The sequence below is a fragment of the Hemiscyllium ocellatum genome, chromosome 37 (assembly GCF_020745735.1).
Source record: "Hemiscyllium ocellatum isolate sHemOce1 chromosome 37, sHemOce1.pat.X.cur, whole genome shotgun sequence".
NCBI classification, from domain to species: Eukaryota; Metazoa; Chordata; class Chondrichthyes; order Orectolobiformes; family Hemiscylliidae; genus Hemiscyllium; species Hemiscyllium ocellatum.
In genome coordinates, this window is record NC_083437.1 from 22,929,178 (window position 1) to 22,955,110 (window position 25,933).

At 39.8% G+C, this 25,933-nt stretch overlaps 1 protein-coding gene across 2 annotated transcripts in view; it reads right to left on the minus strand.

The window, feature by feature from the left end:
• Positions 1–25,933, minus strand: part of tmco4 (transmembrane and coiled-coil domains 4) — a 112,065-nt gene that overhangs the window by 9,731 nt on the left and 76,401 nt on the right. For both annotated transcript variants that reach the window (XM_060852001.1, XM_060851999.1), the window contains exons 12-13: positions 24,187–24,304; positions 22,394–22,511 (exon numbers count right to left, since the gene is read on the minus strand). In XM_060852001.1, the coding sequence (XP_060707984.1) occupies positions 22,394–22,511; positions 24,187–24,304 (236 nt within the window). The remainder of the gene's footprint in view (positions 1–22,393; positions 22,512–24,186; positions 24,305–25,933) is intronic.

Consider the following 25,933-nt stretch of genomic DNA (forward strand, 5'->3'; position numbering starts at 1 on the left):
CAGAATGCTGGAGGACCTCAACAGGCCTGACAGCCTAAGTGAGAAAGAAACAGAGTTAATGTTATGACTCTATCGAGGTATTGAGTCACCCATCACAGAAATGGACCCTTTGATCCAAACAGTCCATACTGACCATAATCTCAAACTAAGTTAGTCCCACTTGCCTGTACTTGGTCCATATCCTACCAAACATTTCCTATTCATGTAATTATCCGAATATTTTCTAAATGTTTTAACTATACCGAAATCTACCACTTCCTCTCAAAGTTCAATCCACATATGAACCACACGTTGTGTAAAAAAGTTGCCCATCAGATTCTTTTTAAACCTTTCTCCTCTCACCTTAAAAATATGCCTCCTAGTCTTGAAATCGTAGAGAAAAGACCTTTGCTATTCACCTTATTTATATTCTTCATGACTTTATAAACTTATTTAATGTCACCCCTCAACCTTCCATGGTCCAGTGAAAAAAGTTCCACCTTGTCCTTATAACTGAGACCCTCTTTCCCAGCAATATCCTGGTAAACCTCTTCTGAATCCACTCTAGCTTAATACTGTCCTTCTTATAACAGGATGAGCAGAACTGAATACAGTATACTAGAGGAGGCCTCACTAACATCCTGTACAACCTCAATATGGCATCCCAACTCCTATATTCAAAGGTCTCAGCAATGAAGAGAGGTGTGCAAAACATCTTCTTTACCACCTTGTCTACATGTGATGCAAACTTCAAAGAATTATGCACATGAACCCCTAGTTCTCCCTGTTCTACAACACTACCCAAGGCCCTACTTTTAATTGAATAAGCCTGCCCTTGTTTGTTTTAACAAAATGCGATACCTCACATTTATCTCCAAATTAAACTCCATCTACCACTTTTAAGCCCATTTAGCCAATTGATCAAGATCGCATAGTAATCTTAGGTATCCTTTTTCGCTGCTCACTGTATCACCAATTTTTGTCACCTGCAAATTTACTAACCATGCCTTCTATATTCTCATCTAAACCATTTATATAAATGGCAAACAAAAGTGGACCCAGCACCAATCCCTGTGGAACACCATGGGTAACAAGTCTCCAGTTTGAAAAACAACCCTCCACATCAACCTCTGTCTCAAACCAATTTTGTACTCAACTGACAAGCTCACCCTGAATCCCATGTAATCTAACTTTACTAATTAGTTTACTATGTGGAATCTTGTCAACTGAAGTCTAAGTAAACAAAATCCACTGTTTTGCCCTCATCAATCTTCTTCGTTACTTCCTCAAAAATCTCAATCAAGTGCATCTAAATCCTATTTTTCAGAACTGCCCTCAACAATGTACCACCACCAAATTCAGACTCGTACTTCTATAGTTCCCAAGCTTCTCCTCACAATCCTTCTTAAACAAAGACACAACATTAGCTATTTTCCAGTCATCTGGCACTTCACCCATAGTTATAGATTAGATTAGATTAGATTTCTTACAGTGTGGAAACACATAACACAAATATTTCTGCAAGGGACCCTGCGATTTCCTCCCTAACATCCTACAATGTCCTGAGATATACTAGATCAGGTCCTGAAGAGTTAGCCACTTTCATGTTTCCCAAGACCTCTTCTGTCATGTGACCTGTTTTCAAAACATCAACATTCATTTCCCTGAGTTTTCTAGCCTCAAATTCTTTCTCCACAATAAAAACTGACATGAAATACTCTTAAATATCTCTCCATCTCTTCAGGTTCAACACAAAGATGACCTCTTTGATCTTTAAGGGACCCAAATCTCTAGATGCTCTCTTTCTCTTCGTGTATTTGTAGAATCTCTTTGGATTATCCTAAACCTTATTTGCCAGGGTTATTTCATATCCCCTCTTTGCCTTCCTGATCTCCCTCTTATGAATGCCCCAACACTTTTTATACTGTTCAAGAGATTCATTTGAAGCCAACTGTCTATATCTATGATTTTTAAAAAATATTCTTGACTCAATATCTTTATTTATCCATTGTTCCTATTTCTACTACCCATACCTTTCACTCCAACAGGAACATAATGACTCTGAACTCTTGTTATCACACTTCTGAAAGCCTTCCACCTAACAGATCTCCCTTTACCTGTAAACAGTTTATTCCGATCAACTTTTGAAAGTTCTTGCCTCCTACCATTAAAATTTGCTTTACTCCAATTAAAAACTTGAACTTTTATGGAATGCTTCTTCTTTTCCATAACTATTTCAAAACTAATAGCATTATGATCACTAGGACCAAAGTGTTCCCCTAATATCACTTCAGTCACTTGTCCTGCTTTATTTCTCAAGACAAGGTCAGGCTTGCTCCCTCTCTAGTTGGAACATTGACATATTGATAAAGAAAATTTTCTTGAACATACTTAACAAATTCTTCAGTACAAAGCCTTTAACACTATGTTAGTCCCAGTCAATGTTTGGAAAATTAAAATAATCTACTATTACAACCTTTTTATTCTTACATATAGCTGAGATCTCTATACATATTTGTTCCTCATTTCCCTTTGACTATTGGGGAGCCTTTAGTACAATCCCATCAAGGTGATCAGTCCTTTTCTAATTCGATCCATATATCTTAACAATGAATTTTTAGAAATATCTTCTCTAATTACAATAGTAACATTTTCCTTAATCAATATAACCACGCCCCTCCTCTCTTGCCTCCCTTTCTATCCTTCCTCGAATATCTAAAACCTGGAACACAGCTGCCAGTCCTATCCATCCCTCAGCCACATTTCTGTAATAGCTATGACATCCCAATCCCATGTTCCCAAACATGCCCTGAGTCTGAATTTCTCCAGTATTCTCTTTGCTTGGTTGCTCCAAACAGTTGAGTTTATTTTGGAATAAAGAGATCTAATTAAAAACTATAATAACATAAAAGTATTTAGATAAAAAATGTGAAAAAGTGGTGTAACAGGTCGTCAATTTATGAATAAAGAATGCAGTCTCATGATTATAGGATAGCGAAAGAAGGCATTTAGTATGCTTTCCTTTATTGGTCAGAGTATTGAGTACAGGAGTTGGGAGGTCATGTTGCAGCTGTACAGGACATTGGTTAGGCCACTGTTGGAATATTGCGTGCAATTCTGGTCTCCTTCCTATCGGAAAGATGTTGTGGAACTTGAAACGGTTCAGAGAAGATTTACAAGGATGTTGCCAGGGTTGGATTTGAGCTACAGGGAGAGATTGAATAGGCTAGGGCTATTTTCCCTGGAGTGTCGGAGACTGAAGGGTGACCTTATAACGGTTTATAAAATCATGAGGAGCCTGATTAAGATAAATAGACAAAGTCTTTTCCCTGGGGTTGGGGAGTCCAGAACTCGAGGGCATAGGTTTAGGAGAGGGGAAAGATATAAAAAAAAACTAAGAGGCAACATTTTCACACAGAGGGTTGTACGTGTATGGAATGAGCTGCCAGAGGAAGTGGTGGAGGCTAGAACAATTGCAACATTTAAAAGGTATCTAGATAGGTATATGAATAGGTAGGGTTTGGACAGATATGGGCCGGATGCTGGCAGGTGGGACTAGATTGGGTTGGAATATCTGGTTTGCATGGACAAGTTAGATCAAAGGGCCTATTTCCGAGTTGTACATCTCTATTACTCTACAATTATCCTCAAAGGAAGTTAGAATTTTTCTAATATTCTGTAATCCGTGGTATACTTTATAGGAAATGGTTGCTGTGCTGAGAGTAAACAGAGTGTAAATGGTAACTGGAGAAATATATGAAAAGGAAGAACATAAAAGCTTACTTTGACTAATTTGAAGAGCAAGCACTAGGATAGGCACAATCGTGTGAATACACTCCTGTACTGTCAATCTTTTGTTTTCTGAAAAAGATTTATGCATTTGTTCTCACCACATAGAAATCCAATTAAAATAAAATCAGGTGGAAATGAAATAATTCAACTACAAACTATATTTAGATGTACTACAGCAATGTTCTTTTGAAGAACTTTTTTGCCACAATCCCATTTGGACTTAACACAGGTGATGGGGGACTCATCCAGCAAATGAAAACCCAGCCAGAGCCCACACTACCTGTTTTTAGGAAGGCCCACTGAATCCACAGTCTATCAAGCACTTAATTAGGCAGTAGTGGGATTAAGAGCTTCAGGGTTGGGAACCCTGTCCCCAACAAAAGAGCTTTCATCCTTTCGAACCGTGCAACAGGACAGGCAGTGGCTGCCAGTAGTAATACACTGACCACTGGCCCAGGATTGTTTTTGTTTAAAAGATATTTTTAATGAAAAAGGGATTTTTAAAATGCATTAAACCAAAAACAGTACAAAAAGACCACAACTACACTCATGTACATATATATATAAATAAATAAATAATATGGCTCAGCGTGACAAAACAATAACCCTCTATCAGCGAGAGCATTAACTTACGCATATTCATACGTTCGTAATGTTTCCTCTCAGGGTGTTAGATTCAGGGTGTTAAACACGACGGTCATGGCCCGGATTGTTGAGGAACCAAGATCACAAGTGACTGATAGTGTGAAAGGGAATCATGGGGAAAGAGAGAATGCATCAAGAGAAGAAGGATGTCTTTCAACAGTCTCTCTCCTTCCTGCTTCCAGGTCCTCTCAATCAGGGACTGAATGCCTGACAACAAGGGGTCTCCTTCCCCGTGCTGGAAGCCTGCAATCAGGGGAGGTGATGGCCTGGTAGTATTATTGCTGGACGGATATTCCAGAGACCCAGGTTTGAATTTAGCCATAGCAGATGGTAGGATTTGAATTCAATAAAAATGCGTAATTAAAGAGTCTAATGATGACCATGAAACTATTGCTGATTGTCAGAAGAACCCATCTGGTTCACCCATCTGTCATAGAGATGTACAGCACGGAAACAGGCCCTTCAGTCCAGCTTGTCCTGATATCCGAAGCTAATCTAGTCCCATTTGCCAGCATTTGGCCCATATCCCTCTAAACTCTTCTATTCATATATCCATCCGGAAGCCTTTTAAATGTTGTCATTACACCAGCCTCCACCGCTTCCTCTGACAGCTAATTCCATACATGCACCACCCTCTGCATGAAGTAGTTGCCCCTTGGGTCCCTTTAAATTTTTTCCCTCTCACCCCATGCCTATGCCCTCTAGTTCTGGACTCCCATAGCCCAGGGCAATGACCTTGTCTATTTACACTCTCCATGCCCCTCATGATTTTATAAACTTCTATAAGGTCAGCCCTCAGCCTCTGACACTCCAGGGAATACAGTCCCAGCCTATTCAGCCTCTCCCTGTAGCTCAAACCCTCCAACTCTGTCCTTTAGGGACGGAAAGTGACATCGTTATCCAGTCTGGCCTATATGTGACCCCAGACCCACAGCAATGTGGTGATCACTTACTGCCCTCTGGGTAATTTGGGATGGGCAATAAATGCTGGCCCAGCCTACGACACACACATCCCAAGAATGAATAAATTTCAAAAAGCAACCAGGACAGGGTTCACTTTTCAAGCTTGTCACAGGTGAAGTCTCAATTGTTGTGGGTGAAGACCATCGGGCAGTGGATGAGGCCATTAAGCGGGTATTAAATGCCCACTTAAAGTCATCAAGCTGATGCTGGTGTGGGAAGACCATCCACGAAGCTCCCCATCTTAGTCTGAATTGGAGTGGAAGTGGGATGATGTCAGGGTCTGATTAAATTGCTATACCAGCTTCAGGGGAGGGCATTACATTTCACCTGCTACTTCCAGTTAATGTGACATTACTCCATGTAATGCACTGGTTTCAAAATGGGGCAAACAATTCAAAAGTAACTTTTAAAGGGAGCAGGATATCTATTTAAAAGCAATAAATTGCAGCCTCTGGAGAAAAGGTAGGGAAGTGCAACTGGTTGAATAGTTCTAAGAGTTTGCAGAGACCCAGTGGGTCAAATGGCCTCCTTGTGTTGCAGGATTCTAAGATCCAAGGAGATCTGTAAGGCAGCTCCAAGAGTTCACTGCTCTTTGCTTTTCTGTTATTTGTTGACTTACTGATACTTAATCATTCTCAAAGCCAAATTGGACTGGAAAGGATTTCTTGTTTGCACTTTGTTGCCAATGAAACTGAAAATATTCCAACAGGAAATTAAAACCCCCTCTATCTGCAGCCTTTCACCCATCTCTTTACAAAGCACAAAATCAAATGTTTAAAATTAATTGGAATAATTTATCAGTGGTAAACATTCTCATCCTCAGCCTATTTATTAATCTAGGTCTGTACAGAGAAACAGCCTTCAACATCTCCACAAGGAATAAAACTGCACTCTAATACATTTTTTCCCTGACCCCTGAATGTTTGTCTATGTATAGGGCGTTTCCCTTTCTGCATTTTGTTCCTCGCCCAACTGTGTAAAAATTTCCACGGTTCTGTGGATTGTGCTCTGGGATTTATTCAATGAGAGGCAAGTTTTCCATTGGCACCATGCAATAAGGGCTACCTTGCTGCTAAATATGGATGGATATCTACTTGTCTGAATTGTTCCAACTTATCAGTTACTAACGATTGGCACATAGATGTGTTGGCTTCTACAAATAAGGAGCAATGTTAACTCTGACCTCTGGTGGTGTTATAAGTGGTAATCTGTAACGCGTGTGTACGTGACAATAAACGTAATTCAATTCAGAGTCGATAATTATTGGAAGCCTACATTTTAACCTCTGCAATATAGGACACTAAACATTGACACCTTAACTTGCAGCTAATATGATACTAAAGTCAACACACTGAACCTCATAGTAGTAGAACATCCAAAACTAACACACTAATTTCACAGTAACAGGACATGCCTAGTCAATGCACAGTGTCATGGCAACAGGACACTTAAAGCCAACACACTAACCTCACAACAACAGGACACTCAAAACCAATACCAAATCCAATAGTTATTTTTGAGAGCGTTGAAGGACAGAGAACAAACCACTTCCTTACAAATAGAAAAAAAAACTGAAACTAGGAGCTAAACCAAATCTTTGCACATTTCATTGCAAACAGATGGTTCACATATCGCATCTACAGCCAGCAAAAGCTTCTGCTTCTCTACAAATAAGCAGGTTATTACTGTTGCTTGGATGCAAGCCTTTTTAAGAATTAAAATACAGCCTAACAAAACAGAACAACTGTATCTTGGCATTAAATGACAGAATCAATAAACAGACACCTTTTACTAGAAAACCACATCTTAGAACACTATTTCTACCAAGATTACTAGACATGTTTAATGCAGCATACAGTAAAGAAATTCAAATTTGGAGCAGCTTGATTCAAATTTTGATTTAATATATTAATAGAATATATTTGTATAGTTTGATTAATAGCCATGATTACTCCCACCTAACCCAATATTTACTGCCGCGAGTCAACATGAAGAGTGGTTACTTGGGGAAAGTTCTGGAAGACTTGTGCCTTCTTCAGAAGGCAGGTAACAAAAACAGCGAGGTGAAAATGTTTACCATGTATGATTTGAACCAATACACCATATAAACTACAATTCTGCTTCTGTGATCAGCATTAATTTGCTCCAATAGTGAAAATCAGGACAACCAACAGGTAAGACTATTACCAGTGCTACTATCTCTGTGCCACACTATTTCCTGCTCAGATTTTCTTTTTGTGTTACCTAATGCAACTCTGACCCTAGTATCCCAGATTCTTCCCACTACATCAAATGGAGACACAGTTTAACATTCACTGTTGTTATGGCAAAATGCAGCAGTGAAATGCAAGTGGCATTGACGGAAATGAAAACCGTGATGTTCAAAAGTGATCAGGAAGCATATGAAACAAAAGCAGTTCAGGCAGAAACCTTGGCATCAAAACAATGAATGTTAACCAGAATCTGTTGGAAATTACCATACACTGCCAATCTGTTGGGCTTCAGTTTGCTCCAAAATAATTAGTCTTTAAACCAGCATTTAAATTGCACTGAATAATCATACATAGACTTCTTTTTGGATGGCAATTTTGTTGATGAGTCTGATTTTCCCATTTACATCGAATCCAATACATATTTCAGTTTTTTTCTTGTCCTATTACCATATCTTTTGCCTTTACCACCACTCTTTTGTCATTTCATCTCTTGTGCCTCCTGCCTTACAAACTTCCCTTTTGTTCCTTCCTCTTTCCCTGCCTCTACTCATGCTTAAAATGTTTCTATTTACAGGTCTAATGCAAGGTCATCGATTTTAAATGTTAACTCCATTTCTCTTAGATGCTGCTAGGCATGCTGAGCAACGTTTTTCTGTTTTTATTTCATGCAGGGATCTGATAGACCGCTTGCTTACAACCTGCCTTTCCTCTTCCTTATGTGGATTGATGGAGATGCTAAGCTCACTGCTACAATAAGCACTCTGCTTATTAACACATGCTGGGTGTACACACAAATATTTAAATACCTCAACACTAGCAAGTAGTGATGTACAGCACAAACATTGACGTGGACACATATAAGAACATGAGCCAGAGTAGATCATTTGACCCTTTGAGCTTGATTTGGCAATAAATAAGATCATGGTTGGATGTGGTTGCAGCATCACCCTTACTTTCCTATCTGTACTCCATTACCCTGGACTTCATCATGTATTAAAGATCTACCTAATTCAGCCTTGAATAAACTTAAAGACCCAAATCCACTATCTTCTGGGGAGGAGAATTTCTACACTCTATTGACCTGCTGAAAAAGAAAAAAAACATCTTCACCTCAGCTTTTAAAGGGAGATTGTTGCTTCTCAAAATATCTTCTCTAGTTTTAGTCTCCCCACAAGGGGAAACATCCACTGGGTATATACCAGTAGCTTGGACAGGCTGACCGTCATACATTGCAGATATAGACACTAACTCATGCTATATGCACACACAGTGGTAGGTATCTGTGGGTTAGACAAGGTAATTATGGTAGATTTCCTTCTCTGAAGGAAAATAGTTAACTTGATATTTTATAGCAATTAGTGATAGTTGTCATTGCCACCATTACTAGGACTAACTTATTGTTATTCAAATTTAAGTTTCACCAGTTGTCATAGTTGGATTTCAACCAGTGCCCAGTACAGAGATATTACCACTGCACCAACATCTTCCCCCACACCAATTGTGATTCAGTTCTTCTACATTTACAAGCCATTGAGATATGCTCTTGCACTTCATGTCACATCACCAGAAATACACAGCTGAACCCAATGAATCATTTTCACATACGGCATTTTGCAACAAATATATCAGTGAATTGCTGCATGCCTATTCATCTACTCAACATGGTTCCTCCACTGTTTATTCCAAGTAACTAAGGATGATCAGGTCACTAAGATGAATCATGGCTCAGTCCACCCTCCCACATTCTTCTACTTAATAGATTGCCACCCTGCCACCTAATGTTAGCTGTAACTCTCAAGATTAAAAAAAATAAATTCCCCAGTTGATTTAGAAGAATTGGAAACAGCACGTTGACTCATCCATTCATAGAGGCATAGAGTTGCAAAGCCTGGAAACAGACCCTTAAGTCTAACTTGTCCAAGCTGATCAGATATTTTAAATTAATCTAGTCCCATTTGCCAGCATTTGGCCCACATCACTCTAAACCCTTCTTATTCATCTATTTATTCAGATGCCTTTTAAATGCTGTAATTGTACCAGTCTCCACCACCTCCTCTGATAGTTCATTCCATACATGCAACACCCTCTGCATGAAAACATTGCCCCTTAGGTCTCTTTTATATCTTTCTCCTGTCACCTTCAACCTGCGTCCTCTAGTTTGGGGTTCCCTTACCCTGAGAAAAAGACTTTAGGTATTCACTCTATCCATGCCTCTCATGATTTTATAAGTTAAGGTCACCCTCAGCCTCTGATGTTCCAGGGAAATTAGCTCTAGCTTATTCAGTCTCTCCCTATAGCTGAAACTCTCCAACCCTGGTAACATCCTTGTAAATCTTTTCTGCACTCTTTCATGTTTAACAACATCTTTCCTATAGCTGGTAGACCAGAATTGAAAACAGTATTCCTAACCAACATCCTGTACAGCTGCAACATGACATCCCAACTCCTACATTCAATGCGCTGACCAATAAAGGCAAGCATACCAAATGCCTTCTTCACTACCTTGTCTACCTGGGACTCCACCTTGAAGGAACTATGAACCTACACCCCAAGGTCACTTTGTTTGGCAACACTCCGCAGCACCTTACCTTTAAGTGCTGCCTTAATTTGCCTTTCCAAAGAACAACACCTCACATGTATCTAAATTAACCTCCATCTGGCACTATGGCCATCTGATCAAAGTCACTTTGTACTCTGAGGTAACCTTATTCGCTGTCCACTATGTCATCAATTTTGGTGTCATCTGCAAATTAGCTAATCATTCCTCCTATGTTCACATCCAAGTCATTTATATAAATGACAAAAAACATTGGATCCAGCATCAATCCTTGTGGCACATCACTGGTCACAGGTAGTCATTCCATAAAACAACCCTCCACCACCACCCTCTGTCTCCTACCTTCAAGCGGGTTTAAAATTTATATAATGTCTTTTTCTGATTTTTAGTGACACTTTAAAAAAAATTCATGTGACAAGGGTGTTATTGGCTAGGCCAGTATTTACTGCCCATTCCTGACTGCCCAGAGAGAAGTTAGGGATCAAACACATTGCTTTTTGTTTTAGAGTGGCATGCTGGCCAAAGGACATTAGGATAGCAGATTTCCTTACCTAAACAGCATGAGTTAACCAGCTGGGTTTTTATGACAATCGATAGTGGTTACACGGTTGCCATGGGATGAGCTTTTTATTTCAGATTTTCATTGAATTCAAATTTCATGATACGCCATGTTGGAATTCAAATCCACATTTGCCTGGGGTTCTAGATTATTAAAACAGTGATATTACCACTCCTCCACCACCTCCCCTTAGACAATAGTAATAATCTAGAACTTGCGAAAAGGAAAACGATGTTCTGAAACACTGCTGCAGTTTTGCATCAGTTGGCAAGTAGAACTTGCAGCAGAAAACTGAACCTGATATCTAACAATGTAAGAACCTGATAAATTTTGAAATTTATGTTCTTAAAATATCATTCAACTTTTCAGACTTAACTGACAATGTGAAATCTCAGTCCTGTCAATCCAACCAAATGAAGTTAGAGAATTTTACAAGCTAAGATTTTTAAAATGTTTTTCTTATATTTCATTTTCCTCTAACTCAGACGTTCTCTTCATCTATGTTTCTTTCTGCAACTAATTTGACTACTATTTATCCCATTTCCTCCTTTGTTGTTGCTCAGTGTCAGAATATTTAAAACTAACTGATTGCATGATATTCATGTTTTTCACCACGGTCCCAGATGTCCTGTTATCAGCTTCCACTTGGAGCAATTTTAATGCAAACAATTTTTCAAGCTGCAGGTTGAGGAGAAAGAGTCTAATTAATGGGAGCCATGTCCTGAGGTACCTCGGTGCAACAAATGAAGGACCAAGGTGTTTGAAACTGTCTTAAACTTTTGAACAGGAATTACAAGCTCAAGATTAGAAAAAGGTGGCTATAAATAGTTTTTAAAATTTAGCTACTTGAGGCAAAAAATTGTGAAGGCACAATTTGGAATGTGAAGTAGGGCACAAAGTAGAGAGTAGATTAATAGTTGAAGAACAATGACATTGAAGTACATTAATTTTTGAGATGGAGCAGGCGAACTGCATATGTCTTACTTAGAGAGTCATAGAGATGTACAGCATGGAAACAGACCCTTCGGTCCAACCCGTCCATGCCGACCAGATATCCCAAACCAATCTAGTCCCACCTGCCAGCACCCGGCCCATAACACTCCAAACCCTTCCTATTCATATACACATCCAAATGCCTCTTAAATGTTGCAATTGTACCAGCCTCCACCACATCCTCTGGCAGCTCATTCCATGCACGTACTGCCCTCTGCATGAAAAAGTTTCCCCTTAGGTCTCTTTTATATTTTCCCCCTCTCACCCTAAACCTATGTCGTCTAGTTCTGGACTCCCTGACCCCAGGGAAAAGACTTTGTCTATTTATCCTATCCATGCCCCTCATAATTTTGTGAACCTCTATAAGGTCACCCCTCAGCCTCCAACGCTCCAGGGAAAACAGCCCCATCCTATTCAGCCCGTCCCTATAGCTCAGATCCTCCAACCCTGGCAACATCCTTGTAAATCTTTTCTGAACTCTTTCAAGTTTCACAACATCTTTCCAATAAGAAGGTGACCAGAATTGCATGCAATATTCCAACAGTGGCCCAACCAATGTCCTGTACAGTTGCAACATGACCTCCCAACTCCTGTACTCAATACTCTGACCAATAAAGGAAAGCATACCAAATACCTTCTTCATTATCCTCTCTACCTGCAACTCCACTTTCAAGGAGCTATGAACCTGCACTCCAAGGTTTCTTTGTTCAGCAACACTCCCTAGGACCTTACCATTAAGTATATAAGTCCTGCTAAGTTTTGCTTTCCCAAAATGCAGCACCTTGCATTTATTTGAATTAAACTCCATCTGCCACTTCTCAGCCCATCGGCCCATCTGGTCCAGATCCTGTTGTAATCTGAGGTAACCCACTTCGTTGTCCACTACACCTCCAATTTTGGTGTCATCTGCAAACTTACTAACTGTACCTCTTATGCTCGCATCCCAATCATTTATGGAAATGACAAAAAGTAGAGGGCCCAGCACCGATCCTTGTGGCACTCCACTGGTCACAGGCCTCCAGTCTGAAAAACAACCCTCCACCACCACCCCTCTGTCTTCTATCTTTGAACCAGTTCTGTATCCAAATGGCTGGTTCGCCCTGTATTCCATGAGATCTAACCTTGCTAATCAGTCTTCCATGGGGAACCTTGTCGAACGCCTTACTGAAGTCCATTTAGATCACATCAACTGCTTTGCCCTCATCAATCTTCTTTGTTACTTCTTCAAAAAACTCAATCAAGATTGTGAGACATGATTTCCCATGCACAAAGCCATGTTGACTATCCTGAATCAGTCCTTGCCTTTCCAAATACATGTACATCCTGTTCCTCAGGATTGTCTCCAACAACTTGCCCACCAACAACGTCAGGCTCACCGGTCTATAGTTCCCTGACTTGTCTTTCCCACCCTTCTTAAACCGTGGCACCACGTTTGCCAACTTCCAATTTTCTGGCACCTCACCTGTGACTATCGATGATACAAATATCTCAGCAATAGGCCCACAATCACTTCTCTAGCTTCCCACAGAGTTCTTGATCAGACCTGATCAGGTCCTGGGGATTTATCCACTTTTAACCGTTTCAAGACATCCAGCACTTTCTCCTCTGTAACCTGGACATTTTACAAGATGTCACCATCTAATTCCCTGCAGTCTATATCTTCCATATCCTTTTCCACAGTAAATACTGATGCAAAATATTCATTTAGTATCTCCTCCATTTTCTGTGGCTCCACACAAAGGCCGCCTTGTTGATCTTTGAGGGACCCTATTCTCTCCCTAGTTACCCTTTTGTCCTTAATATATTCGTAAAGCACCTTTGGATTCTCCTTAATTCTATTTGGCAAAACTATCTCATCTCCCCGTTTTGCCCTCCTGATTTCCCTCTTAAGTATACTCCTACTTTCTTTATACTCTTCTAAGGATTCACTCGATCTTGATGGAGTTTAGAAAGATGAGAGGACATCTCATTGAAACTCACAGAATACTGAGAGGCCTGGAAAGAGTGGATGCAGAGATGATGTTTTCACCACTAGGACAGACAAGAACCCATAGGCATAGCCTCAGAGAGAAGGGAGACCCTTTAGAACTGAGATGAGAAGAAATTTATTCAGTCAGAGCATGGTGAATCTGTGGAACACTTTGCCACAACAAGCTATGAAGGCTGTCATCAAATATATTTAAGACAGAGATAGGTTCTTGATTGGTAATGAGATCAAAGGGAGAAGTCAAGAAAACAGGGTTGAGAAACACATCAGCCACAATCAAATGGCAGGCCAGACTTGATAGGCTGAATAGCCTAATGCTGCTCCTATATATTTTCATACAGTCTACATTCTTCAATTATTTTAGAATGAGTGGAAGGGAAAAAAAGGCTACATTGAATCACTAAAATCACAGCTCAAGGAGCTTTTGACCCTGACTTGTATTTCTCTGTTATATCTCACATAGTTATCTCCTGGGTTTGGTTTCTCTCTCATTGTGGTTTGCTAAGTACAGGGCTGGACAGATGGATAACAATAATTAGCTAGCTCATCAAAATAGACTTGCACTGAAAGGCAGGTAAGATAAGGCCGACTTTCAATAAAATATTCTCTCTGCACTTGGTCAATCTCTGACACGATAGACACGCGCACACCTGGGACATTAAGATAGCTGGCATCTGGTGTAATCGGTTTCTAATTATTGCTGATCCAGTGACATGCTTGAAATAAAGAGATACAATGGTAACCATGTTGTGGGTTTTTTTCTTTCTCCCAATCTTCTTTCCAACCTTAATCCTGAATGGCTGCATTTACAGCATGCATCATTTCATGGATTTGGTCAAGTCTCAGTAAACATGCACCAGTTTCCTCATTTCCCCTCCCTCACCTTACTCTAGTTCCAACCTTCCAGCTCAGCATCGACCTCATGACCTGTCCCACCTATCAATTTTCCTTCCAACCTATCCGCTCCACCCTCCTCTCCGACCTATCACCTTCACCCCCACCTCCATCCACCTACTGCACTCTCAGCTACCTTCTCCCTAGCCCTACACCCTTCCCATTTATCTCGCCACCCTCGAGGCTCCCGGCCTCATTCCTGATGAAGGGCTTTTGCCCGAAATGTTGATTTTCCTGCACCTCGGATGCTGCTGCCAGGCTGTGTTTTTCCAGCACCACTCTAATCTTGATCCAGCAAGATAAGCCTGGTCAGCAGGTATTGTCAGGTTCCTAACAGCATAAAGTATGACAATGGATCGTGATCCTGTTTATGTCCATCCATATGCAATTTCCAGCATTGATCACTGGAATCAAGATTAGAGCTTCTTCCTGATTAACATCTCCCTATTGCAATCGTGCTGCCAGCAGGCAATTTAGCTTAGATTAAGGGGAACTGAAGGGGAACCCTCCAGTTGGGCAGTTAATTCCACCTCAGCCAGTTCTATCTGTCCTGCCCGAGTTCATGCATTACTCCACCTTGACTGCCACTTGTTTTATCTATTGTAGTTAGAACTTGAATAATCTTGGCTTCGTGATAACACTATGGAAATTTCTACTTCTTCCTAAATTGTAAAAACTTTCTGGACTGAAATGCGTGACATTCTATTTATTCTTAGTTGGAGACAAAAGTTATTTCCACTTGTAAAATACATTTTCTTTGTGTCCCAGATTCCAGACATTGCAAAGCCAAGGAACTTGTGATTGAGTATTAGCCAGAAAAAGGCTGCATTAGAAAAAAACTACTATGCATAGATTAGTGTGAAAGGTTAAAATGTTGAAGAATTATACAGTTAGGAACAGATAGGGCTGATGAGTAACACAGATAGAGATAAGACTATAAAATCACAAAATGGAAAGCAGAAATAGACCATTCAGACCACTGAATCTGCTCCAGCATTCAATGAGATCATGGCAGATCTAATAATACTCAACTTCACTTTCCTGCTTTACTCCCCATAACCTTTCATTCTTTCACTAATAAAACAAATATGCTTATATCAGTCTTGAATGTACTTCACAATCCAATTTAAACAGCTCTCTGTGGTAAACAATTCCATGGATTCACTGCCCTCAGAGAAGAAGTTCCTCCTCATCTCTGTTTGAAATGTATATCTGAGTTTAACATGATGTCCCCCGATCCTAGGCTCTCACAATGGGAAACTACCTTTCCACATTTACCCTGTTAAGTTCCGTAAGAATCTTGCATGTTTCAATAAGGTTACCTCTCATTCTTCTATGTTTCAATGAGCACAGGCCCAGCCAAGTCAATCTCTTCTCATAAGATAACCCCTCTGTACCTGGTGTTTGCCTCATATAATTAGTTTCCCTACGGTATGGAAATAGGCACTTTGGCCCAACAAGTCCACACTGACTCTCTGAAGAGTAACCCACCTAGAGGCATTCTCCTACCCTATATTTACCCATGACTAATGTACCTAATACTATGGGCACGTTAGCATGGTCAATTCATCTGACCTGCACATTTTTGGATTGTGGGAGGAAACTGGAGCATGCAGCAGAAAATGCTAATATAACTTTCGGAAGGAAAGGAACCCAAACTGTTCACAGTATCCAGCTGTGGTCTGACCAGTCCCTTGCATAGTTTTATACAAACCTCCCTACTTTCATACTCAATTCTCTTTAAAATAAAGGGCAACATTCCATTTGTCTTTTCTATTATCCACTGAACTCTGATGCTAGCTTTTTGTGATTTACAGGTGAAGACTCCCAAATCACTCTGTTTTGTAGCTTTCTGCAGTCTTTCTCCATTTAAATAGCATTATGCTCCTCTATTTCTCCTGGCAAAGTGCATAACATCATATTTTCCCACAGGTCATTTCTATCTGCAAAGTTTTTTCGTCACTGACTATATCTCTGTGCAGACTCTTTGCGTCATTCTCACCACTTGCCTTCCCATCTATTTTTGTGTCATCTGCAAATATGGCCACAGTATGTTCACATAAGTCTTAAAATTGCATGCAATATAGTTTGGGAACTTGGCACTGTAACAGCAATGAGCTGAAAATGTGTTGCTGGAAAAGCGCAGTAGGTCAGGCAGCATCCAAGGAGCAGGAGAATCTACATTTCGGGCATGAAACGTCAATTATCCTGCTCCTTGGATGCTGCCTGACCTGCTGCACTTTTCCAGCAACACATTTTCAGCTCTGATCTCCAGCATCTGCAGTCCTCACTTTCTTCTCGAAGACTGTAACAGCAAGGAAGGCATATTGAAAGAAAGAGCTTGCAGGGTCTTGAACAATGAGGAACATCAGAAGTATAAAAATGACAAAGTTAATACACAACCAGGAAACAAGTTGAGATATACAAAGGGGAAATGTCATCAATACTGAGAGAGTACAATCTACAATAAAGAAAGATTACAGTCTGCAGCACAGAGGTGGCATACATCCGCACAAGTGCAAGGAATTCCAAAACACGAATCAGGAATGCAGAAGGTGAGCAAATCCACAGCAAGTATATGCCCAGAGTCCAATAGGACTGAGGGTTTGGAATGCAGAAGGTGTATGGATCACTTCGTAGCAGGAAGTGTGGAATAAAGACAGAGATCATAGCAATAATAAAGAAGAAAAAAATGTTAAGAATGCAGAGAGACTAAGTGTCAGGAGTACTGAAATAGTGCGTGTGTCAGGAATATTGATGAAATTTGCACCAGGAATTCTATGGGAGATATTTTATGAATAATAAAGAAATGTTGAACATGTGCCAAAGCTAAAGTGCTATGGTGGGGGAGCAGAGCAGGAGGGGCACCGGAGTCAGGGCTGCAGGGAAGGTGGAAATAGTGCTAAAGAGAAGCCAGCTGGGGGAGTTCTTTCCAGGAGGAAGGTTGGGATGGTGGGGTGGGTCACCTGTGAATTTCAGACAGTGGGTTCTGGATAACTAAAATAATACCCGTCCACTGAAGGAACTGAGAGTTCTGCAAGTGATGGGAAAGCAGGAATTAAACATATAGATTGTCAAGCTTATAAAATAATTCAAATGTGAGGATGAGAATTTTAAATTGAAAGCACTTGGGGGCCAGAAGATAAATAATTCAGCAATGGTCAGAGTGACGCAAGAATAATAATTCATGTGGGGTAGCATAAAGACGTTTAGATTTTGGATGAGCTGAAATTTACTGTTGTGGGATGGGAAGCTGGCCAAAGAAGTATTAGAATAGTCAATCTGGAATGAATGAGTTCAGCTGTGGATAGGGTGAGTTAAGTGTGAGGTGCATGACATAATGGAAGAATGAAGTTGGTTTATTTTATGGAGTAGAAGTCCATAACATTTTTTATGTTAAATAGAACAGCAAAACTGTGAACAGTCTCGTACAACCCGAGACAATGTTTGCGGAAGGGACTTAGATGGAGGCAAGAGTATTATGTTTTTGGCTAGGCCTGAACACAACTGGTCACCTAATGCTGAAATGGAGGAAATTCAGGCTCATCTAAAACCAGAGTAAAAGGCTGTGAGGGATTCAAAGCTGCTGGAAAAGTAGAACTAATTACTATCAATTCTCATCTGGAAGCTGAGTACATGTCTTTGGATTATGTCAGCAAGGGGTACCAATAGATGAGGAAAAGAAAAAATCAAAGATGGACTTTTGGGGATCTCTGGCGATAAGAATTGGAGAGCAGAGTTGAAGAGTTGGAGGAGGACAATACTGCTTCAAAGATGAATATGAGAAGAGAAAAAGTACCATGGTTACAGTCAATGAAAATATAATCACTGTTTCATTTCTGCAGTGAGGTGGAAAGATAAACATAGACAGACAGGGAGAAAGTTTGGAGGTGACAACACTGTCAAGGATTGAGAGAGAAAAAAGATGTTGGAAATTGATCCACATAATGGAAGGGCAGAGGTGTCAACAGTAAGGTTTTGAGAAGTGGACTGATAATGGTGGTTTTGAAAAGGAAGATGACAACACGTGAGGACAGAAAACCATTTAAAATACATGAAGGATATATCTTATCTGGAAGGTTGTAGGCTAGAGCTGAATAGTGGAGATATGATGTTAGTTTTCTGGAATTTTGCTAATTATGACTAGAAATTCAGAAATACTTATCCGGAACTAGTCTCTCATTAAACAGATGGCACATTGATGGATAAAATGGCCATTACTAATGTGGCATTGTTAGTATGGTGTGGTACATTAGAAAATGTTATTTGGTAACTCACCATAATTAATGCTACATTTTGTGGAATTGTTTTTATCTCAAATATGTTACACACTAGAATTTTCCAGTCAGTTTTTTAAGAACTCACAATTGGATACATGGTTATAAGGTCCCACAGAACACCAAATTTCAGATTTTGCAGAAGTCAAGGTAGCTACTGATTGACTTCTTTTGATGAAAATTATATGTCACACAAGTGCCAGGGCTGTGATAATCACCAACAAGATGAACCTAACATCATCTCTTGATGTTCTGTTACTGAACCCCGCACTATCAATATCCTGAGGGCTAGCCATTGATCAGAAAATGTACTGGACAAGTCAAAAAAATACTGTGTCTACCAGAGCAGGTCAGAGGGTGGGAATTCTGTAGTGAATATTATGCCTCAAGACTCTGAGAACTTCACAAGGGTGAAGGAATACTTCCCAGTGCAGACCGAACAATGCTTAACAAGATCTGGACACTTGATTGGCAACATGAACATCACCTTCAACATTCAATCCCTCCAACATTGGCACACAGCTACAGCAGTGTGTATGTTATAGAAGGTGCATTCCACCAACTCACCAAAGGTCTCCTGATGCCACCTTCCAAACCTGTGATCTCTACCACCTAAAAGAACAAGGGCAGCAAATGCATACAGGCACTGCCTCTTCAAGTTCCCCTCTAAACTACACATCACTCTGACTTGGGACTACAATGCTGTTCCTTCATTGTTACAGGGTCAAAATATTGGAACTCACTTGACAACACTGTGCATATGCCAACACCACATGGTCTGCCATAGTTCAAGTCACTGCCTTTTCATGGACAATTAAGGATGGCAGTGAAGATGAGAGGATATGAAAAAATAAGAATTGTATGTTAACTTTGCTTCCCTCTCCATAGGTGCCACAAGACGTACTGAATCTCTCCAGCACTTCTTGTTTTGTATTTCTAGCATGTGATATTTTATTTTTATGATGTGAAAAAGTACCCCTCATGTCTGGTCTCTTTGGACTAATTTCTTCATAGAAGGCACAGTAACATCAACTTGAAGCACAACAATCAATACTGACCTCTGCATTTTGGAAAAAAAATGGTTGCATAATTTATTCTTTGTGCAGGTATGAACTCTCCTCTGAATCGCAGGTAGCTACAAATTACTGAGTTATTTAACACACCAGACTAAAAAATCTGATTAAAAACAGAGTACAATTTCAGAAAAAACCCAACTATGTCAGGCAATCATTGTCACTGTTTCTTACCTCATGGGAATAGAATCATTCTCAATTCTTATGCCCCATAATCTCAGAGACACTGCCTCTCGTCATCCCAATGGTGCATTTCTCTTTCAAACTATTCAGTATTCTCTATTTCTTTTTATTTGTTCTCTCTCTGCATGTTTACTTCTCTGTCTCTACCTATATTACTGCTGTTTTTCAATTTATCTTTTCTTTCATGAGAGGTTGGGGGTGGGGTGGTGGGGGGCAGGGGGAGGAGGGAGCATCACTTCTGGGTAGATCAGCATTTAGAATTAATCCCTAATTACCCAAAGGGCATTTAAGAGTCAACCACATTGCTGTGTGATTTGGAGTTACATCTAAGTCAGACAAGAGAAGAATGGCAGATTCCTCTCTGACAGGACATCAGTGAATCAGATGGGGTTTTTAACAATTTTCATTGATCCAGATTTTCATTGAATACCAATTTCACTTTCTGCCATGGTGGGATCCAAACAAATGTCCTTGGACTATTAGCCTGTGGTCTAGATTACTAGCCCAGTGACATTATCACCACACCATCCATTCTCTTTCATCAGAGTTCTTGACATTGTGCTATACGTTATCTGTAGCGTTATTACATTTCATTTCCAGCTGCCTATCATCCTTAAGATAAAAATTACATTCCTATAAAGTTTATAGGTCTATTTTCCCCAAAGCAACTGTGGTCTGAAATGGCATAAACCATCAATGGTAGCTGCAATTACTTTTATCTTTGCTCGTCACAATGTCAAATTTTCATTAGCATGATGTCTGTGTAACATGATGGAGCTGGACATTAACTGTACTCAATCACAGCTACTGTCATAACATGGATCCTGAAAAAAAAATATATTTACACAGTGCATTTCAAAAATACATTGGGGTGCCCTGAGGTTAACAGACAATGACGCACTTTTTGAAATGCAGTCACAGCTATAAAGTAAGGAACTATTTTGCACACAGCAAGCACAGCAAGTAGCATTGAGATAAATGGTCAGATAATTTGATTCAGGTGAATTCGGTTGCGGGATAAATGTTCATCAGTATTTCAGGAGCATTCTTTTACTTTTCTTTGAACAGTGGCATTACTTGAGATTATGTACAGGGTCTCAGTTTAATGTTGCATCTGAAAGCATTAGGAGCTCTACATGAGTGTTTTCCAAAGCAATAAGTAAACCAAACTTTAGCATAAAGCTAGTGTAAAAGATGCCTGGGGGGTTGCATGTGTAGGAGATAATAGGACTGATGTATTATGAGCACAGGCACTGTTAGCTGCAGGCAACTATATTCTAACTGTGATTGGTTCTGACTGGATTTGCCATTTGGTCTTGCCTATGTCTCTAGCAATGCAATGTGTTTACAAAGCAAATGCAAATAATATCAAAAAATGTAGAACACTATATGCTGTATGACTAATTAGATTAGATTAGATTACTTACAGTGTGGAAACAGGCCCTTTGGCCCAACAAGTCCACATCGACCCACCGAAGCGCAACCCACCCATACCCTTACATTTACCCCTTACCTAACACTACAGGCAATTTAGCATGGCCAATTCACCTGACCCGCACATCTTTGGATGGTGGGAGGAAACTGGAGCACTGGGAGGAAACCCACGCAGACACGGGGAGAATGTGCAAACTCCACACAGTCAGTCGCCTGAGTCGGGAATTGAACCCGGGTCTCAGGCGCTGTAAGGCAGCAGTGCTAACCACTGTGCCACGTGCCGCCCACTAATGTCACCGATCAGGTAAAATATTAATATTTTCTGAAACCTGAACATTTTCCCTTAAATATTAATTAGGTGCTGACCATCCTTATTCCACTGTGAGGAAATGCTTCAATAGAATTGTTTCAAATACAGTAAATATATTAAAAGTAGCTTGCTTCTGGCATTACTGCATACCAGAGATTCATCTCATTGATGAGTTAGAGATAAAATTCTTCATTTTATTGACTGCAGAAAATATCTAAAAACACAACAGACTTTAACTTAAGGCTTATAAGTTCAAGCAAAAATGAAGTACATTAAATCATCAGGTAAAGGTTAGAATTTGATGTTAAGACCTTTTTTGTAAATAATGGAAAAGGAAAATGAATCTTCAAATGTAAAATGTAAAAAGTTCAAATGTAAAAAAAAACCTCACCAAGCTAATTTGAAACTGAATCTGTGCCCAGATTCACACACATTATGGTGGGACACCTTAATACAATCAAATAGATCTAACATGGCTATATATTTCAGAAGTTCTGTGAAAGATGATTTAAAACTGTGAAAAAGAACACTCACAATGGATGAAAGATCCACATTAATCATTTTTCTATCATCCATGGCAATTGGCTGTAGACCTGCTACATTCAGTTGTACTGAAGAACTACGGTAGACAAAATTCAGAAGCCAGTCTCCCCTGTTGGTGGAGAAATAATTCACGTTACAGAAAAGATTTGGTGAAAAACTGATTGTTTTTCGCATAACATATCAGCACAACCTCAAACCATTCAGCCCTAACTATATTTTATTTTCTTCATAAGAATCTACTGCATCTACTTTAGTCAAGATTAGAATGGTGATGAAAAAGCACAGCAAATCAGGCATCATCCAAGGAACAGGAAAATCAACATTCATCAGGAACCTTTTGCCCAAAACATCGATCTTCCTGCTCCTCGGATGCTGCCTGACCTGCTGAGCTTTTCCAGCACCACTCTAATCTTGACTCTAATCTCCAGCATTTGCACTTTCTCCTTGCATCTACTTTGAGCTCATTCCCATCTTTGCAACTGTTCTTCCCTTTTTAATACATTTATTTTTTATTAAATAATTTCCCCAGCGCATTAGAATTATATTTATAACTACAAATTAACTTAGGCTTTACCTTGTTCAGGGTGTATAGGAAGGATGCTAAATTTTCTCATGCAAGTAAATATACCATCAAAACTAGCTCACTTTATAAGCCTGACTTGTGTGATAAAAATATTTCAAAACCTTCCTCTTGACAAAACAGTTTAACTTTAGTGCCTTATAAGATTCACATAAAAAGGGGGCCAACTGGTCCACTGTAGCTATACTAGCCCATTAACAATTTCAAACTAATTTCAATCAGTAACTTTAATCCATTGACAAGTAGCCACCTATGCTTCGGGTAAAAAATGAGGTCTGCAGATGCTGGAGATCACAGCTGAAAATGTGTTGCTGGTTAAAGCACAGCAGGTTAGGCAGCATCCAAGGAACAGGAAATTCGACGTTTCGGGCATAAGCCCTTCATCAGGAATGATGAAGGGCTTATGCCCGAAACGTCGAATTTCCTGTTCCTTGGATGCTGCCTAACCTGCTGTGCTTTAACCAGCAACACATTTTCAGCTTCCTATGCTTCTCTACTTCCCCCTTAAAAATATAACAGCCTTTAGTCTAACTTCTCATGCACGTAAGATGACCAAATTCCAACAACTCTTTGTACAAAGAGATAGCCTATAAGAAGCTTTCATTGCTCTCTTAGTCACAATTTAAAACGATAACCCCTCATCAATGTCTCCAAAATCAGAGGAATCTTTGTGAGAAATTCACTATTCAAATTCTACAAAGTTTTACAAACTGTATTATGTTTCCTTTCATAGAAAGTATTAACATGTATTCACATAGGGCCATCTTTCATGACTTCAGAGGCATGACAAAATATTTCAGACTCAGTAATATCAATGGAAATAGTACTTGCAACTCAAATCTCTCCTCATAATTTCTCATTGCTGAATGATTTTGGCCGTCATACTCAAGCTATCTTGCTTTAATATGGCTTCTCTACTGGGAATCCAAAACCGTAACTAATTGTACCTAAACCACCTTGCTGTAAAATAGATCATACTAACTTTTTAATTTAACTGAGCAGCGTTCTGCAGTATGCCTTTCATAATTAATGATCTTAACAAGCATAAATTGTGCTTTGTTTAAACTTCCTATTCAGGTTTGTGCTCCCAATTCCAGTCCAACATTGTATTTTTTTATTTATCTGCTTGTGTTGTACTGGCAAAGCCAGTAGTTCTGGCAATTACCAATATTACTCCCAAAGCATAGGACATGTTTGTGTGTACCTGCAGTAACCATTGATTATTTTCCCAGCAACCACTTTAGTGAGGGGTTTCCAATGCTTAGCCCCACCTTCCACTGGTGCTCCGAGCAAAACAACATCTTCAATAATTCCTGCAGAATCTGCAAAACAAAAGGAAAAGAGGATACGATGAAGCTTTGTGTGTTTTGGAAAAAAGATTAGTCTTACCCTGCAAACTCAATACCCAAGAATGTTAACATGAATCCCAACATGGCACAAACTTCTCAAAGCATACAACATTTTCTAATCAACATGTTCAGAGATGTTATTTCACACCTCTGGAGCAGGTGGGGCTTGAATCCGACTCCCCTAGCCCAAAGGTGGGGACACGAACATAGCACCATTCGGACCTTCAGAACCAGGGATAGGTAATTATTTTGACCACTTTCAGCTTAGGTTTTGTTGAACCCCAAGCTAGTTTCCAGTTACTATGCACGGGGTGTACTTTGTTTATTTCTCTAGTACATGTATGATTCTGTAGCCATGTGGTGATTTTACATGTGCAGAAATCACCAAATGCAGCAGCCACTATGCACCGCAAGATCCCACAACCAGCAATGATCAAACATGTCCAGTCAATGTATTTTTCTTAATGTAAATTGAGGGGAAATGTTGATCAGATGCTGGAGGTACAACCTATTCTTCTTCTAGACTGGGATGGGTGTTCAAGTTTTGGAATGTTGATTGAACCAGCAACCACTCAACCCAAGAGGCATGAATGTTGTTAACACAGCCAAGCTGACAAACTATATCAGGTTGCTGCAGTATACAATGTGCGTGCGTGACATTATTCACACTTTTATCTACAGTGAAACTACATGACTTTTAATTTACAGTTGGTGTTCCAACTCATAGCTGCCTAAGGATCCCTGCTGGAATGTGTGTTTACGTAACAGGCAAAGCAGGCAAGACTTGGCAGTGATGATTTTAAAGTCATATGCAGAAGGCCAACTGGATGAAGTACTATATGCATGTGAATCTTGTGTAACACTTGTCCAACACGCACCAGGATCAAATCAGAAACTTGCTTGTTTGAGTACCTTCTTTATTTCTATCCATGACCGGTTATGAACATTCAACTTGTGACCTGATGAAAAACAAAATGCATCAAACTCTTGATATGTATCCTGGCATCACAGTAAAAAGGGGACTTCTGCTCTAGATGGCAGTTGCAGAATAATGCAAATATTTACACATGTTGAGTTGTACAAATAAGTTTCACTGTAAATATTTAATATAAAGATTGCTAAAAGGATCATAAAGCTATTCCCTCCAATCAGTTTATTTGTCCTTCAAGGCAACATGTGTCCCATTTTTCTTTGTTTACAACAAAGAGATGTTGGAATTGTGACAAGGCTAGCTACTTCAAACGAGACCATGCTCAACAAAGACAGCCACTGCTGCCATCATGCACAGAAATCTCTTCCAGAACAACAGCCTTTCCTTCTCTACAAATGTTAAACTAGTTAGGCCTCCCACAGAGTCAGATGGGGAGGCTCGGTTTTATGTAGATTGATAGAGACTTGCCTGACAGTAAACTTGAAATTTAGCAAGGTAGAAGCATTGTGTCTAAGTGACAGATGAGCGAAGGTGTCAACTGTTAATGGCCAGTTCTTCTATGACCAACTCACGTGGCTACGTGAGATTATTACTTCGATTAGATTAGCAAGTCCACACCAACCCACTCAGACCCATTCCTCTACACTTATCCCTTCACCTAACACTACGGG